The sequence below is a fragment of the Hypanus sabinus genome, chromosome 10 (genome assembly GCF_030144855.1).
Source record: "Hypanus sabinus isolate sHypSab1 chromosome 10, sHypSab1.hap1, whole genome shotgun sequence".
In the NCBI taxonomy this organism is placed as follows: Eukaryota; Metazoa; Chordata; class Chondrichthyes; order Myliobatiformes; family Dasyatidae; genus Hypanus; species Hypanus sabinus.
This window is the reverse complement of record NC_082715.1, coordinates 29,983,947-30,000,999: the sequence shown is the minus strand read 5'-3', so window position 1 is coordinate 30,000,999 and position 17,053 is coordinate 29,983,947. Positions and strand designations below refer to the sequence as shown.

The 17,053-nt window shown below is 41.9% G+C and overlaps 1 protein-coding gene across 3 annotated transcripts in view; it reads right to left on the bottom strand.

Annotated features, from left to right (window-relative positions):
- cd2ap (CD2-associated protein) overlaps window positions 1–17,053 on the bottom strand; it is a 193,887-nt gene that overhangs the window by 21,290 nt on the left and 155,544 nt on the right. For 2 of the 3 annotated variants that reach the window (XM_059981582.1, XM_059981584.1), the window contains one exon: window positions 12,916–13,014. The exons of the other annotated variant lie outside the window; for it this stretch is intronic. In XM_059981582.1, coding sequence (XP_059837565.1) covers window positions 12,916–13,014 — 99 coding nt within the window. The remainder of the gene's footprint in view (window positions 1–12,915; window positions 13,015–17,053) is intronic. 3 annotated transcript variants of the gene reach the window in all.

Genomic DNA, 17,053 nt, shown 5'->3' with positions numbered 1-17,053 from the left:
ATAAGTGCAGTTTTCTTGGGGCAGGAGTGGGGGGGGGGGGGGAGAGAAGAGGGGTGTCGGACAGAATCACAGTAATCTTCATTCAGACTTAAAGCAGTAACCTGGAAGACAGCGAGATTCAACACATCAACCATATTAGGTTGAAAATGTAAAACAAAAAAAAAGCTGAACTGAAATGAATGCAGTATTTTGCAGTATCACAACTGATCACTGCAAACCTAAGCCCTGCCAATTTACCACGTTCACAGTGGTTACTTCGGGGTACTCCTTTTCACTTTATATCCCAACTCCCTAATATTAATCTCATTCCATGAGTTTCAACGTGGTGATCAATCTGTAAAACACACATTGAAAACCTGAAAATCTACCGCATCCAGAGGTTCATCTACTTAACTAGCCAATCTCTTAAAGCATCTTAATAGATTAATAAGACATAATTTCCCTTTCAAAAATTCATGCTCAATCTAATTATTCTTTTCTATCTGTTCTGTTAGTATATTTAGATTCCAGCAATTTCCCTACCATTGATCTTTTCTCTCACATTATTTTCTTAAAGCAGCAGGGTCACATTTGCTACCTTCAATCCACAGAAACAATTCCAGAATTTACAGTACTCCGGCAGATAACAACCAGAGGGTCCATCATCGCAACAGCCATCTCTGAGGAATAGCTCATCTGGCCTTTGGCTCTCACTGGCTTCAGGTTTCAGCAACCAATCTGCTACGTTCTTTTACTAAACATCAACTTCTTGCAACAACGACTACTTGAATAAATTCAGTCAGCAACGAAGAACAAATAAATAAGGAATTATTCTCCTCAGGGAAGCAGCATAACTAACGTCGTATTTCAGAATCTGTGTGGGTTGAAGCTGATCTGAGGTCAGCTGTCTTCAAAGAAATTATGAATTCAAGTAAATCGCGGAAGTTGAAAGATTGTATTTCTTTACAAGGTAGCTTCAAATGAAGGACAATCCTACCAAGTTGGATAAAACAAATGAAACTACTAGATACATTATTAATAACAATCACTGCTAAAAATGAAGAGGTGTGCAGAGATGAACAGAGGTGAGGAGAGGAGGCAAAGGCGGGAGCAAGTGGCAAGTCCCGACGTCTGATCGATTTAAGCACGGGCCCCAGAACTGTCAGGGAGTGAGGAACGAATTAAGCACCAGACTAGTCTGAAAGGTCAGTTTGTCGGGACTGAGGGCAAGGGACGGGCCAGTTTTGCTTGCTGCTCCAGGACATTTACTCAGCTGTGTGCTTAAGTGAGGCTGTGGCCTACTCCCACTGCAGCGATGGCTGGCTTCACACCTGTGCTCCACGACATTTCCTCGGCTCTGAGATGAACTGAGGCTATGACCTACTCCCACCGCAGTGATGCCTGGTTTCTTTTCTTTTGTGAAATTTTAGTTCTGAATGCTATCTGCCTACTTTTATTCCTTGCACGATTTCTTTCCTCAATGCACACTGGGTGTTTAATGCTCTTTTTTTAAATGGGTTCTTATGGGGTTTCTTTGTCTTGTGGCTGCCTGTAAGGCGACAGATCTCAAGGCTGCATTAGGTGTACATACTTTGAACTTTAATGGAGGAAATACACCAAAAAAATGTGATCAGCAAACCATTAAAGAAGATAGTTCACGAATTACCTACTGTACAAATGTGATGACACTGATCAGGGTGCCTTTGCAGAGGAAAATGACAGAAGCTATTTGGGACAAGTTCAAAAAGCTCAAAGAGAGATGGGCACAGAATTGAGACTCCACAAAAAGTTTGAATCTTTAGTAGGAACAGTAGATGGAAAGTAACTTAGTTTAAAAGGAACTGATGACTGTCTCTTCAAATGAAAAATTGACAATAACGAAGGACAGGAACCACTGACAAAGTCAACTGGTAATGGTTGAAAAGTAGGGCACAGTTTTCTCAGTTACAATAGACAACAGACAATATGTGCAGAAGTAGACCATTCGGCCCCTCGAGTCCGCACCGCCATTCTGAGATCATGGCTGATCATCCACTATCAATACCCAGTCCCTGCCTTGTCCCCATACCCCTTAATTTCCCTTTCCATCAGATATCTATCTAGCTCCTTCTTGAAAGCATCCAGAGAATTGGCCTCCACCATCTTCCGAGGCAGTGCATTCCACACCTCCACAACTCTCTGGGAGAAGAAGCTCTTCCTCAACTCTGTTTTAAATAACTGACCTCTTATTCTCAATCCATGCCCTCTGGTACTGGACTCTCCCAACATCTGGAACATATTTCCTGCCTCAATCCTATCAAATCCTTTAATTATCTTAAACGTTTCAATCAGATCCCCTCTCAATCTCCTCAATTCCAGTGTGTACAAGCCCAATCTCTCCAATCTCTCTGCGTAAGACAGCCCTGCCATCCCAGGAATCAACCTAGTGAACCTACGCTGCACTTCCTCAATTGCCAGAATGTCCTTCCTTAAACCTGGAGACCAAAACTGTACACAATATTCCAGGTACACAACATAGGAGAAGGGAGAGATGCAGATCCAGGATTGTTGTGGGAGAACTGAAGGATGGTTGGGTTTGGTGGACAAGAGGTCAATGTGCCAATCTTGGTTAATGAAATGTGGCTTTTTTGCTTTAAAAAAGGTGGAAGGAACTGAAAATAAAGGACCGATGGAAACAGTTAAAAGGGACTCTGGAGTTACATTGGAGTTACGGGCTACATTGCATACATTTTCTCTTGGACCCCTGTACATCAATCGTGACAGGCAGAATATTTTGGATCTCTGGATCAAATGGAACAATCCACAGCAGGGGTAAGTGAAAAGAGCTACTTTTTGAGGAGCAACCAATCAGCAAGGTGTGTAAAAGTAGCTACTTTCAATCAGGTCCGCATTCAAGATTCAAAAAGTAGAGCTTCAAGCCAGTTTTCTCTGAGTTGGGCAATCCATGCTGGGTGAGGAAAAGAGCTAATTTTTTAAATCAGGACAGTGATCGATATTTTGAAGTCAGAGCTTCACAGAAGCTCTTCTGAGTTGAGGAGTGACCAATCAGCAAGGGGGTATCATTAGAAAGAGCCAGTAGGAATAACTCAAATGGAGTGGCCAGTTACATGGAGTGTGCCAGTGTTTAGGGAGGCATTGGCTCATTAGGTTTAGGCGAGGTACACTGCCTTGTAAATTATGCACACTCTCTGTCCTTATTTCTTCATTCCTCACCTGTTCATGCATAGTATAGCAAGAATGGCTCCAGGTGCAGTGTTTTGTACTCTGTGTGATGTGGGAAGTCAGGTTAAGCAGATCTGCACCAGGTGCACCCGAGTTGCAGCTCCTGAGAGAATGTATTAAGGAACTGACACTGTAGCTCGATGACCTTCGACTCATATGGGAGAACAAGGTGGTGAAAGACAGGAGCTATGGGGAGGTAGTTACCCCTAGATAACAGGAGACAGGTAACTGGGTGACCGTCAGGAGGAGGAGGGGAAGCGTACAGGTATGCAGAGTACCCCTGTTGCCATTCCCCTCAATACTAGTATTATTATTGAGAGAGATGAGCTACCATGGGTGAGCCACAGTGAACAGGTCTCTGGCACTGAGCCTGGAGCTGTGGCTCAGAAGAGCAGAAAGGTGAAGAGGACTAAAGTGTTGATAGGAGATTCCGTAGTCAGAGGAACAGAGACAAGGTTCTGTGGGCACAACGGAGACATCCAGATGGAATGTCGCCTCCCTGCTGCCAGGATCGGGGGTGTCTCAGATTGGGTCCGTGGCATTCTCATGGGCAAGGGTGAGCATCAGATTGGCATCAACGACTTGGGTGACAAGGTAAGGAGATCCTGAAGACAGATTTTAGGGAGCTGGGTAGAAAACTGAATAACAGAAACTCCAGGGCAGTAATCTCTGGATTGCTGCCCGTGCCACATGCTAGTGAGAGTAATAGGATGATCTGGCTGGTGAATGCATGGCTAAGGAACTGGTGTCAGGGCAGGGCTTCAGATTTCTAGATCATGGGGATCTCCACTGGGGAAGGTATGACCTGTACAAAAGGGATGGGTTATACCTGAACTGGAGGGGGTCCAATATTCTTGCTGGCAGGTTGTCTAGAATAGTTTGGGTGGGTTTGACAGGGGGATGGGAACTGGAGTGATACTGCTGAAGATGAGGCCACTTGGATACAAACAAAGGCATTGTGCAGTGAGATTCCGAGTGAGGAGAGGCTGATGATAGGCCAAAATTGCAGTCAACAGGAAGAGCTGTAATATCAAACGTGGACAAAATTGAAAAGAGTGAATACAGGATTGAAGGTGCTATATCTGAATGCATGCAATGTATGGACTAAGGTAGATGAACTTGTAACACAGTTACAGATTGGCATGTATGATGTTGTTGGCATTAATAAGTCACGGCTGAAAGATGATTATAGCTGGAGCTTAATGGCCAAGCATACACATTGAACCGAAAGGACAGGCAGGAATGCAGAGGTGGTGGCATTGCTCTGTTGGTAAAAAAAAATGAAATCAAATCATTAGAAAGAGGCGACATAGGGTACTGCTGCTATCTTCTGGACTTGTGTTTCACCTTGGCCATCATTCCTGCTCCTCAGAATCAGATTCCCAACTCCTTCAGGTATTTGGACCCTTTGCTGAGTAAAGAGTCACTTAGACATTGACAAAGAACTTTGCGTCAGTTTTGCTGTTAAGATAACCTGGTTGGATGAATGGGAAAATTGCCTGGATAAGCTCCAAACCTTTAATTTTGATTCAGGAGACAACTGGAGAACTAATGAAGATCCAAAGGGGGAAATATTTTTTTTTAAAAACTACAGATGCTAGAAACCCAAAACAAAATCAAAACAAAAATGCTGGAAACACTCAGTTGGTTACTTGCATGTGTGAAAGAAAAATTTTGAGCAAGGATCCTGGGTTTAATACATTCACTATTTCTCCTTCTGTTGAGCTGATTAAACTGGTGAGTGCTTGCAGCATTTTTTTTAAAAATTTGAAATCTAAAAGGCAAATACGTTTCAAACAACATTCACAGAATTAATAAAAAGGAGCCTAACACTGCATGAAAAAGGAGGGAGGATATAAACAGTCCAAAGGCAAAGACGAAATACAAGGTGAAATTTACTGCTTTGAGAGATTCAAGATGGAACTGGGTATGTGCTTGTTGACAGCAGGAATGAGGGGTTATGGGAAAATGATGTTTTGTTGACACTGGGATTTGAGAGCCCCTTTTCTCAGTTCTCTGATGTCACACAATGCTACTCATTGAAAGAGTAAAAGTAACTTTAAGATAACTGATGGCTCTCAAGGAAGAGAGGTGCGAGCTCATCATTTCAACTTGCTAAAGTAACCGCTTAATGATGCGTGAAGTACAAACCCAATGAGTTAAGATAAACAATTAACTGGGTCACCGCTTGTAAAGCAAAAAGTGGTATTGACTGCAGAGTGCTTCACTCAGATGAAAATTACCACAATAATTTTTTGACCTGACCAAGTGGAAGAACATTTCATTTTATTCACAGTTCCCTCATTTTTCGCTGAAAGAAACTCAGTAATGATACACTGAGAAATCGACCATCAGTAATTTACCAATTTATGCACTAGAAAATAGAAGTGTGTGTTTTAAAGCAATATAAAGCTTGTGAGGAAGGACAGTTTTTACATATCATTTCATGATTTTGTTGAAAAAAAAACTCCATTGGGAGGCACAGTAATTACTGATGAGTACAGCAGTGTTGCAAATGTGACTGATCGGATTAAGTCAAGTTTAATGTCATTTAATTATATACATGTATATAATGTATATAAAAACAAGACAGCGCTTTTCAAAATCAGAATGTAAAGCACAGTATTACACATAAAACACAATAACTTATGAGGGCAAGAATAAATTCTACAGATGAATCACACATAAATAACAAATCAAGGTGCATGTTGTAAAGTATGGAACAGGTTAACCAGTGACAGGAAATGCAATGTGGCAGGTTATTCAGAAGCCTAATAGCCTGAGGGAAGAACCTATTACCCACCCTGACTGTTCCTGTTTTCAGTGTTTGGGCAAAATGTTCCCATACAGGAATTCAGTGTCTGGAATAAAAATAGTACAAAAACTTGGTGTGTGGTTTTGCTCATGGCGGATAAGAAATAAATTAGTTATGACTGCCAATGCCAATAAGTGAGAGACAGTTTCCTCCTCCCATTTACTTTCTGTTCTATTAAGATCAACAGAAACACACACGAAACCACATGCAGTACATATGAAGTCAATGGTATTGAAAGTGTCTGACACAGCTAAACAACAGTATTTTTCCCCTCAGGAATTAGGTGAGATTTGAAAATTCAAATATACAAAACATTAATAATTAAAAAATAAAGGTACTTAGATGATCCAGCAACATCTTTGGAAAAAATCTCCAGTTTTTACATACAGTACAGTTCTATCTTCTTACATTCCTTAAAGTCCTTTTCAGATGAAAGATCAATAACTTAAAATGTTAAGAGCAAACACGAGGAAATCTGCAGATGCTGGAAATTCAAACAATAACACACACAAAATGCTGGTGGAACACAGCAGGCCAGGTAGCATCTATAGGGAGAAGCACTGTCGACGTTTCGGGCCGAGACCCTTCGTCAGGACTAACTGAAAGGAAAGATAGTAAGAGATTTGAAAGTAGTGGGGGGAGGGGGAAATGCGAAATGATAGGAGAAGACTGGAGGGGGTGGGGTGAAGCTAAGAGCTGGAAAGGTGATTGGCATAAGTGATACAGAGCTGGAGAAGGGAAAGGATCATGGGACGGGAGGCCTCGGGAGAAAGAAAGGTGGGGGGGGGGGGGGGAGAAGCACCAGTGGGAGATGGAGAACAGGCAAACAACTAAATATGTCAGGGATAGGGTAAGAAGGGGAGGAGGGGCATTAACGGAAGTTAGAGAAGAAAAATGTTCATGCCATCAGGTTGGAGCCTACCCAGACGGTATATAAGGTGGTGTTCCTCCAATCTGAGTGTGGATTCATCTTGACAGTAGGGGAGGCCATGGATAGACATATCAGAATGGGAATGGGACGTGGAATTAAAATGTGTGGCCACTGGGAGATCCTGCTTTCTCTGGCGGACAGAGTGTAGGTGTTCAACGAAAGTCTCCCAGTCTGTGTCGGGTCTCATCAATATATAAAAGGCCACACCGGGAGCACCAGATGCAGTATGAGCATGGTTACATATGCATGGTTTCTTTTAGTTAGTTTAGTCTTGTTCAGAGTTAGAGGCAACCAGGGAGTGAGATTTTTTTTTGTTGACTGATAATTGGAACTCTGTTGTTAATGAAATTTAGTTATTCTGATTTTGCAAAATCACCAATTTAGTTTTGTTAGTTTTTTTATTGCTTTTGTAATAGAGGATCAAACACATTTTCTTAAATTTGGAACTTAAACTATATTGGGAGCACTTTATACAGTGTCAATTCCCACAATCAGCCTCTTAGCAGTTATGGTTTGTTTTCAACTAACTGCAACAATGGGATAAAGGCAAGATTCATCTTTCATGGGCTGGGGTGAAGAACCAAAGTTAACATTGGGTTTATTGACACACGCAAATTACTGTATGTGTTTGCAAAAATGCAGTGAAAAAACTTAATTTGCAGCAGGATCATAGGGACATAATATCATATAAACAGTAATCACAGGAAAAGCACATATTAAATAAGCTAAATAGAATTTTTACAAAAGAAACAAACAATTAAAACAATAAAAAGTCCATCTTCTGGCAAAGTGATCAGAGTGGTCACTGTGCTACTAAACTGTACTGGTGATTAGCTTTATCCCAGTGGGTTCAAGACTGAATGGTTGAAAGGATGTTGCTGCACTTGAACTTGTGGCCTTTATACCTCCCCCACTACTCTGCAGTTTCCTGAATTCATGCACATTTGAAGGGATGTAACTCGTTGGGATATGGCTACACAATGGATCAGTTGGTAAAGAACGTCTACAGCATGTTTGTGTTGTAAGCGTGTTGAGAATAAGAGCAAGGAAGTCATGCAATATGGTCAGACCACTCTTGGAGTATTGCGTGTAGTTTGATCATCACATTATAGGAAGGATGTGGTGATGGTGGAGAGGGTACAGAAGAGGCTTACCAGAGCGCTGCCTAGATTTAAAAGTGAGCTATCAAGTTGGCACAGCCTTACAGGTGGAGTCTGCTCCACATTCCATCATGGATCATTCCAGATCCCACTCAATCCCATACATCTGCCTTCTTGCCACATCCTTCAAAGCATTGAGCAATCAGGAAACTATCAACTTCTGCCTTAAATATACCCACGGACTTGGCCTCCACTGCAGTCTGTGGCAGGGCATTCTACAGATTCACTGCTCTTTGGCTAAAAAAAATTCCTCCTTACTCCTGTTCTTAAAAAGTTGCCTCTCAATTTTTTTGAGGCTGTGCCCTCTAGTTCCGAATACCCCTACCATAGGAAACATCCTCTCCACATCCATCTGATCTAGTCCTTTCAACATTTCACTGACATCTTCCCCCCACCTCCCCATTCTTCTGAATTCCAGTGAGTACAGGCCCAGAGCCACTAAACAGTCCTCATACATTAACCCCTTAATTCCCCGAATCATCTTCATGAACCTCCTCTGGACTCTCTCCAATGACAACACATCCCTTCTGAGACAAGGATAAATGACATCTACTGCTCTCCTTTGTCCGCCTTACTTGTTACTTCCTCAAAGGACAGATTTGTCAGGCAAGATTTCCCTTCACAGAAACTATGCTGACTTTGTCTTATTTTATCATTAGTCTCCAAGTACCCTGAACCCTTGTCCTTAACAATGGACTCCAACATTTTCCTAACCACTGAGCTTATGCTAACTGGCCTATAATTTCCTTTCTTTTCTCTTCCCCACTTCTTAAAGAGTGGAGTGACATGCGCAATCTTCCAGTCCTCCAGGACCTTGCCAGGATCAAGTGATTCTTGAAAGATCATGACCAATGCATCGGATATCGCTTCAGCAACCTCTTTCAGGACTCTGGGATGTAGTGACATCCACCTTAAGAAGTTTCAGTCTGCCTAGCACTTTTTCCTCTGTAATAGCAATGGTACTCACAGACCTCCGGCATACAGCTAGTAAAGACTGAAGCAAAGTACTTATTAAGTTCATCTACCATTTCTTTGTGCCCCATCACTATCTACCAGCATCATTTTCCAGTGGTCCAATATCAACACTCACCTCCTTTTATTCTTTATATAACTAAAAAAACCTTTTAGTACACTGCTTTAAATTATTGGCTAGTTTGCCCTTATATTTCATTGTTTCCCTCTTATAGCTTTTTTAGTTGCCTTCTGCTGGATTTTAAAGCTTCCCAATCATCCAACTTCCCACTCACTTTTGCTACCTTATATGCCCTTCGCTTGGCTTTTATGCAGTCCTTAATTTCCCTTGTCAGCCACAGTTGCCTGGACCGGCCATTTGAGAACAACTTCCGTGGAGCATACCCATCCTGCGCCTGGTGAACAATTCCCAGAAACTTCAGCCACCTTTACTCTGCCATCATCCCCACCAGTATCCCACTCCAATCCCACTCGGCAAGCCCCTCTCTCATGCTTCTGTAATTCCCTTTATTCCATTCTGATACATGTGACTTGACCTTCTCCCTCTGAAACTACAGTATAAATTCATTTGCATTATGATCCACTGTCTCCTAAGGATTCCTTTACCTTAAGTTCCCTAATAAGATCTGGGTTATTACACAACACCCAGTCTAAGACACCCTTTCCCTGAGTAGGCTCAAGCACAAGCTGCTCTAAAAAGCCATCTTGTAGGCATTCAGCAAATTCCCTCTCTGGTGATCCACCACTAACCTGATTTTTCAATCCCCTTGCATATTGGTCCCCATTACAATTGTGTCATTATCCTTATTACATGCTCTTTCCAGCTCCCTTTGCAATCTCAACCCTGCATCTTGGCTATTATTTGGAGGTGTATATATGATTCCCATAATGTGTTTTTTTTTATCCCTGGAGGTTCTAAACTCCGCTCACAAAGATCCTTAAGTCACCTCTTTCTAAAGATGTAATTCCATGTCTGAGAGCCACACCACTGCCTATGCCTTCCTGCCTGTCTTTTCGATACAAAGTATTTCTTTTGAGGTTAAGCTCCCAACTATGGCCTTCTTTCAGCCACGACACAGTGATGCCCACAGTCATACCGACCAATTTCTACTTGTGCCATGAGTTCGTCCACCTTATTCTGAATGCTCCATGTATTTAAATAGAGCACCTTCAGTCCTGCTTTCTTCACCCTTATGAATTTGTGGTACACCTCAACTCTTTGCTCTGTCTGCAGTTGTACCCAATCATTGGCTTGTTCTTCTTTACATTCATATTACATTATCTACTTGTGAACCTGCCGGCTCATCCTCAGTCCTATCATACTGGTTCCCATTTCCCTGCCTTATCAGTTTAAACTACTCCCAACAGCTGTAGCAAACCTGGCCGCAAGGTTATTGGACCCCTCGGATTCAAATGCAACCCGTCCCTTTTGTACAGGTCCCACCTGCCCCAGAAGAGGTTCCAACAATCCAGAAATCTGAATCCCTGCCCTCTGCTCCAATCCCTCAGCCACACATTTATCCGCCACCTCATTCTATTCCTAAACTTACTGTTGCGTGGCACCGGCAGCAATCCTGAGATTACTACCCTTGAAGTTCTGCTTCTCAGCTTCCTTCCTAACTCCCTGTACTTTTTTTCAAAACCTCTTCCCCTTCTCTCCCTATGTCAGTGGAACCAATATATACCACGACTTCTGGCTGCTCACCCTCCCCCGTGGACATGATCTGAAACATCACGGACCCTGGCACCTGGGAGGCAAACTACCGTCCGTGTTTCCTTTTTGCATCCACAGATTCACCTATCTGTCCCCCTGACTATAGAGTCCCCTGTTACTGCTGCCATCCTCTTCAGTTTCCTGCCCTCCTGAGCCACAGGGCCTGACTCAGAGCCAGTGGCATGGCCACTGTTGCTACCCCCAGGTAGGTCTTACACTTGAATTAAAAAAAAGAAATGGAAGGCTACGCATGATATGCAGGAGAAATTTAGTATAAATTAGCATCATGATCAATACAATTAAGTGGGCTCAATAGTCTGTCCATTGCTCTACTTTTTTAGACATTAAGTGAATCACTGGATATGCAGATGGTGCATGAAAATGCCACTGAGGTAAAGGTCAGCTTTGATATCACTGAATGTTAGAAGCAGCATGAAGGACTGAATAGCCCAGTACAAAAGAAAATGGTCATCGCGCTCAATATGCAGCACAGGCAAGGCTCTTTGAACGATGGAACAGGCTCAAAGGATTGAACAGTCTGCTCCCTCTTTCAATTAATTAATATTCTGCGTCACAAACTATCTAAACCACACTCTGCAACACTACCATTTCCATTTTATTTGAGAATCCCATCAAGACTAAATATAGATGTTTGAAAACACTTAAGTCATAAACAATTGCTATTGAAAGCATTTTTTTCCAAAAGATATGACAACAGTAATGTGAAAACTGTAACCCAATTCTTGATCAAAACCCCTAGAGAAAAGTTATGCTGTACTGCCAAAACCACTTCCTGACCAGATTCAAGGCAGTGTGCATTATTGTGGCAGAGCATTACTTTCTTGTTGTCTTGCAAGTTATCATAAGCAGAGTGTCTTCCATCTGATAGAGATCATTTGAGATAGATTGGGCCATTACAAAATGTGCAAGCAGTTCATGCAGAAAACCTCATTCCAACCAGATGTCTACAGCACACGAGAAGCCTCCTCAGTGTTCCAGTGGTGAACATTTTTCAGCCACATACCAGCTCTGAATCAACAAAATCTACTGCAGCAGTATTCATACATTTCTGGACAGGTAGAAGATTTGCTTGAGAACAGCGTCAACGACCAGATGTTTTCGTGAATAAGCACACCGAATCCAGTCTTTTCAGGCTTCAATACCAATAGAAATGGTCTTGAGCTTTGAAGAGAGGAGATGTCCTAAGGTTGAACTAACTTAGGCAGAACATAATGTGGGGAAAACACTGGGAGGAAGTATGCAGACTGAAAGGAAAACGAAAGCCAAAATTCAGAAAAAAAACATTATAATGTGAAATGAAGACAGAAAATGCCGCAAACGATCAGCATGGTCTTTACAGACCATGGATCAGTAAAGTTAATCATGTTTCACTTTCTGTGTTTCTGACCTGACGAGTGCTTCCTGTATCTTAATATCCAAAAGAATAAGTGATTAACCATGCTATAACTGTTTGACTGTGTATTTTCTTGATCCATTGTTTTGTTGTCATTGATGAAACAAGCTTTACTTCAATTTTTTTAAATCAATAGTTCATAATAGTAATGAGAAATCATTAATCAACTTTTAAAACTATTCTCAAACAAGCATAATGTATACTTGTACATAAATATTTCTTCCCATAAATCATTCTCTTCCTACGTCCCTTACCCCTATACGCACCAACTCCTTCAGAGCCGTCGTAGTGGATTTACCTGCAGCCTATACAACTACTAGATAGTGGAAAACAGAATTACAAGCAGGACCCTTTCCCACTATTTATATTATGGAAAGTAAACTGCCACTCATGCTGCAGTTGAAAACCAACTTCAAGACCATCCGCTACAGTTCACTAGTTGGCATCATGGCTGGGTACGGGAAGGTTGCGGGTCAAATTTAATTGCAGAGATGTGCACTGACAGAGCAAGTACGAGAGAAAAGAGAGGGTACACTGAAGGTATCATTTTTAGATGAAGTACTGAAAATGCTTACAGAAAAAAAATGAATTTACGTAGTATAGGTAAAAAGATCAAATTACTTCTTACTGCAGCCACTACAGGCCATTTTCCAGTTACCAGAAACACAGTTTAACGTACACGAGTATTTAGCCAACATCAGAGCTTACCCTTTTCATCAGTCCTTGTAGAAACCACATCAATTTTGTCTGGGTGAACTTTTTTCAGTTCAATCTTTTTTTCAGCCGGAGGTGGTTCTGGTTTTGAAACTGGAAGAGGCAACATTTCATAACATGTGTTCTTCCATTTAGCCTACTTCAATTAAACTGATTTTCAATAATTAAATGACAGTGATGTTAAACCAAATGATACTTTAAGCTATGTTATCTCCGTGCAATAAGTACAAGCTTCCTGTGTGCTACAGACTGACCAATAAGAAAACAGGGGAAGGAATTTTAAAAAGTCAAGAGTGTGCCTACAACATTGAATGTACATTCCATTCCACAGTGAAGTTTAAACAGCGAATCGGAAGTATTGCAGTACATACGGAAAATTATTCAATCAAATTCTGCATATGCACCAAATCAATTTTCACTTAAAGGCACAAAGGAAACCATCTTTACTGTTGATGATCTCTGCTGCATTACCTTTGATTTAATATTAGTGTTACCCAGCCATACTAATTTTGTGTGTTTGAGATCAGTTTCCATCTTTTATTTAAACTAAGATTTCAAATGTTGCTACTTGACCTTTGCACACAGAAAGTGCTACATTGATGAAGGAACCCGTGACACACGGTGAAGTTATACTTTGAAACAGGAATTAAAGTTATTGGTTCAAGATGATTAAAATTATTGGTCCAAGTCACCAGAACTATTTACTTTTTAAAAATTTTTCTTCAAAATACAACTTGAATTATGCGAGTTAACTGCTGAACAATCCATGATAATTTCCATGAATATAAAAATCTTACAAGCATTTATTTTTGGATTGGAAATGATGCAATTATATAGAGCAACCCTTTGACCACAGATCATCTTGAAATAATTTTTAAAAATTTGATATTAACCATCACTTGGTTTTGTCTCTAACTGGAATTGATATGGAGCCGAACAGCATCAATACCAGAAAAGAGCATCAGCACTCCAAAACATCTTCCTAAAAGGATAGATCGGAACAGAAACCGGCACAGAAGTGTAGTGGTAAGCACAATGCTTTACAGTACCAGCGATCTGGGTTCAATTCCCAATGCTGCCTGTAGTGAGTTTGTACGTTCTCTCTGTGATGATGTGGGTTTCTATGTGCTCCAGTTTCCTCCCACAGTCCAAAGACAGGTCACTGTAAACTGTCCCATAATTAGGCTGGGATTAAATAGGAATGCTGGCTGGGCAGTGTAGCTTGAAGGTGCTGTATGCCAATAAAATAAAAACGGCAAGCATCATTGCTGAACCACTTGTTAAACAAAAGCTTATTAATAGATCTATCATCAGAACTCCATCTGGAAAATGAGCAATGGAAAATGATAGGGCAGGCCCACAAGTTAGTGTCCTAAACTAGAACAAGACCAATTTGGAGGGAACAAAGCAGGATTCGGCAGAGGTTGATGAGGTGAGCCTGTTTGAAGGGAAATAAACCAACAGAAAGTGAGAGGCTTTTAAGAGTGTGATATCAAGGGTCCAAGAGCAGGTGAAGGTAAAGGGTAAAAATGTCAAGTTTAGGGAAGCTTAGCTAAAGAGCGATACAGAGGCTCTGGTAAAAAATAGAGGAAACATACATTGGGTTTAGGAGGTCAGGGATGAATGAGTCCCTTGCTGGCTATAAAGAGATTGTATTGCTTTGATGAAACAAGGAGGGTAAAGAAAGGGTATCAGATTAACTTAACAGGTTAAGTTAAGGAAAATCCCAAGAGGTTCATTGCTACGTTAAGAGTAAAAGGATGGCAGGGGAGTGGTCCCAAGAGATCAGCAAGACCACCCATGTCTCAAGTTGTGGGAAATTGGTGAGATTTTAAACACGTTTCTCCTCTGTTTACTGAGAGGAAAATCATGCTTGCTTAAGAGAAAGGGAAGAAAGTGGAGATGTTTTGGAGAACATTTGTACAGTGTTAGCAAGGTCAGGGTATTAGCAGCCTTCAAGTGCAATAAGGTGGATAACTGCCCCCCCCCCCCACACCTCGGGCCTGATCAAGGGCCCCCTCAGACTTTGTGGTAGGCTAAAGAATTGCAGAGATGCTACTGGTGATGTTCTAGACAACTGGAAAGTGGCTAATATTCTGTTTGAGGAGGGCAGTAAGTAAAAGACAGGGAACTACTGTATAATCTGATATTAATAGGAAAGTTACTAGAATGAATTCCAAGGAACAGGATTCAAGATTGTTTAATGCCATTTTCTGTTCACAAGTGTAAAGCTGAACAAAATTATTGTTACTCCAGATCCAATGCAGCCCAAAAAAACACAAAAGATAAAGAACACAATAATATTAAATTTTAAAAATACAATAGATATACATACATAAGATAGCTTTTATACATATGTAAATTGATTGTATGGCCGTAGAGTAATACTAGGCACAGAAGTGCCCATACATAAGGTGACTGACAGGAAATGGCAAAAGTAGTGGTGGTTGGGGGTATGGGGGGGGGGGGTGTTAGTGGGTGGAGGCGTTGATCAGCTTTAGTCCTGGCACAAATGTAAAGTAGCCTCCTCCCTGTTGGGAGTGGGACAAACAGTCCATGAGCAGGGTGGGTGGGATCTACGATTTTACTGGCCCCTTTCTGTTCATATGCCCTTGATGGCATGTAGGCTGGTGCCCAGTGTGGCATCTTCCTGATCACCACAGCACAGTTTCCATACTAAGCAGTGAGGCCTTGTTAGGATGCTCTCTACTGCACATCTGTAGAGTGACGCGAGTACATTGTCCAGCTTTCATCAGCACCCTCAGAAAGTAGGGGCTTTGATGAGCTTTCCTGACGATATAAGATGTGTTTTGGGACCATGACTGGTTGTGTGAGATGTGGACTCCCAAAGTTTGAAGTTGCTTGCAATTTCCACCACTATGCCAACATGTAAAGGGGAGAGTGAGTGATGCAAGTTCTCCTCAATTCTACAACCATCTACTTTGTCTTGCTGACATCGAAGAAGAGGTTATGTGCCTGGCACCGGGCCTCCAGCTCTTCCGCCACCTCTCTGCAGGCCGTCTCATCATTGTTGGTGATGAGCCCTCCCCCCCCCCCCCCCCCCACTGCCATGTCATCAGTGAACGTAACAATGGGATTACTTGGGTGCGTGCACCTACCAGCTTTGGATAGACAGAGCCTGATTAGCAAGGTCTTTAACAATGTCCTGATCTGAAAGATTAGGTCTCATGGAACCCAAGGAGTTAGGTGGATTATTAAAATTTCCGGTTTAAGATGGCGCTGCTGAAGCTTAGCAAGAACTTACCGGTGGTTAAAAAGAAATACAACTAAATACTTTATTGATAATCTTTCTTTGTTTAAAAGAAAGATCACCGCAAACTATGACGTAGTGAGCAGAGACGGCTGGGGCCGAAGGGGTGAAGCGTGCGGGCACGAGGTCAGTTCCAGAAGTCAAGGTGAGGTCAAGGCACATTTGAGGCAAAGTTGGGGCAAGCAAAGCAAAGTAGGAGCAGAAGATTCAGGACCTGTCCATCTTACTGAGAGTAAGGTTTGATCAATCCAAGCACCAGACTGGGTTAGAAAAGTTGGGTACAAGCTTAAAAGTGGTGGTGAGATCCAGGCCCAAAGAGTATCGATGTGACAGGGCCCGGGTCCTAAAGCGACAAACGGCCTGATGTTGGGATGATTTCAACCCTGGGCCAGATGGATTGAAAAGGCAGAGTGTTGGGATCAGAGGCTAGGATTGGGCTGACTCAGCTCACTCCTCCACAACATTCACTCCGCTCTTCGCTGCACTTGGGCTGAGGCCATGACCTGCTCTGGGCTTCATGACTTTCATTCTAAACTCTATTTGTTACTTTTATTATTTGTAGGTTATTTTTCTCTCTCTGCCCATTTTGTGTTTGTCTTTTTTTTAAAAAAAGGGGTTCTTCTGGATTTCTTGTTTTGTGGCTGCCTGAATCTCGAGGTTGTAGAATGCATGCACACCTAGCTTGGCGGCAAAAATCAGACGGTGATTGTTGATGGTTGTATCCTGGAATGGAGGCTGGTTTTCATAGACTACAGGGGAATATTGATTTTGGTTTGAATTATTCTCTGATCTTGGCATTCCATTTGCAAATGAATTGCAAGGTTGGAGAACAACTCAACCCAACTATCACCCACCTGAGCC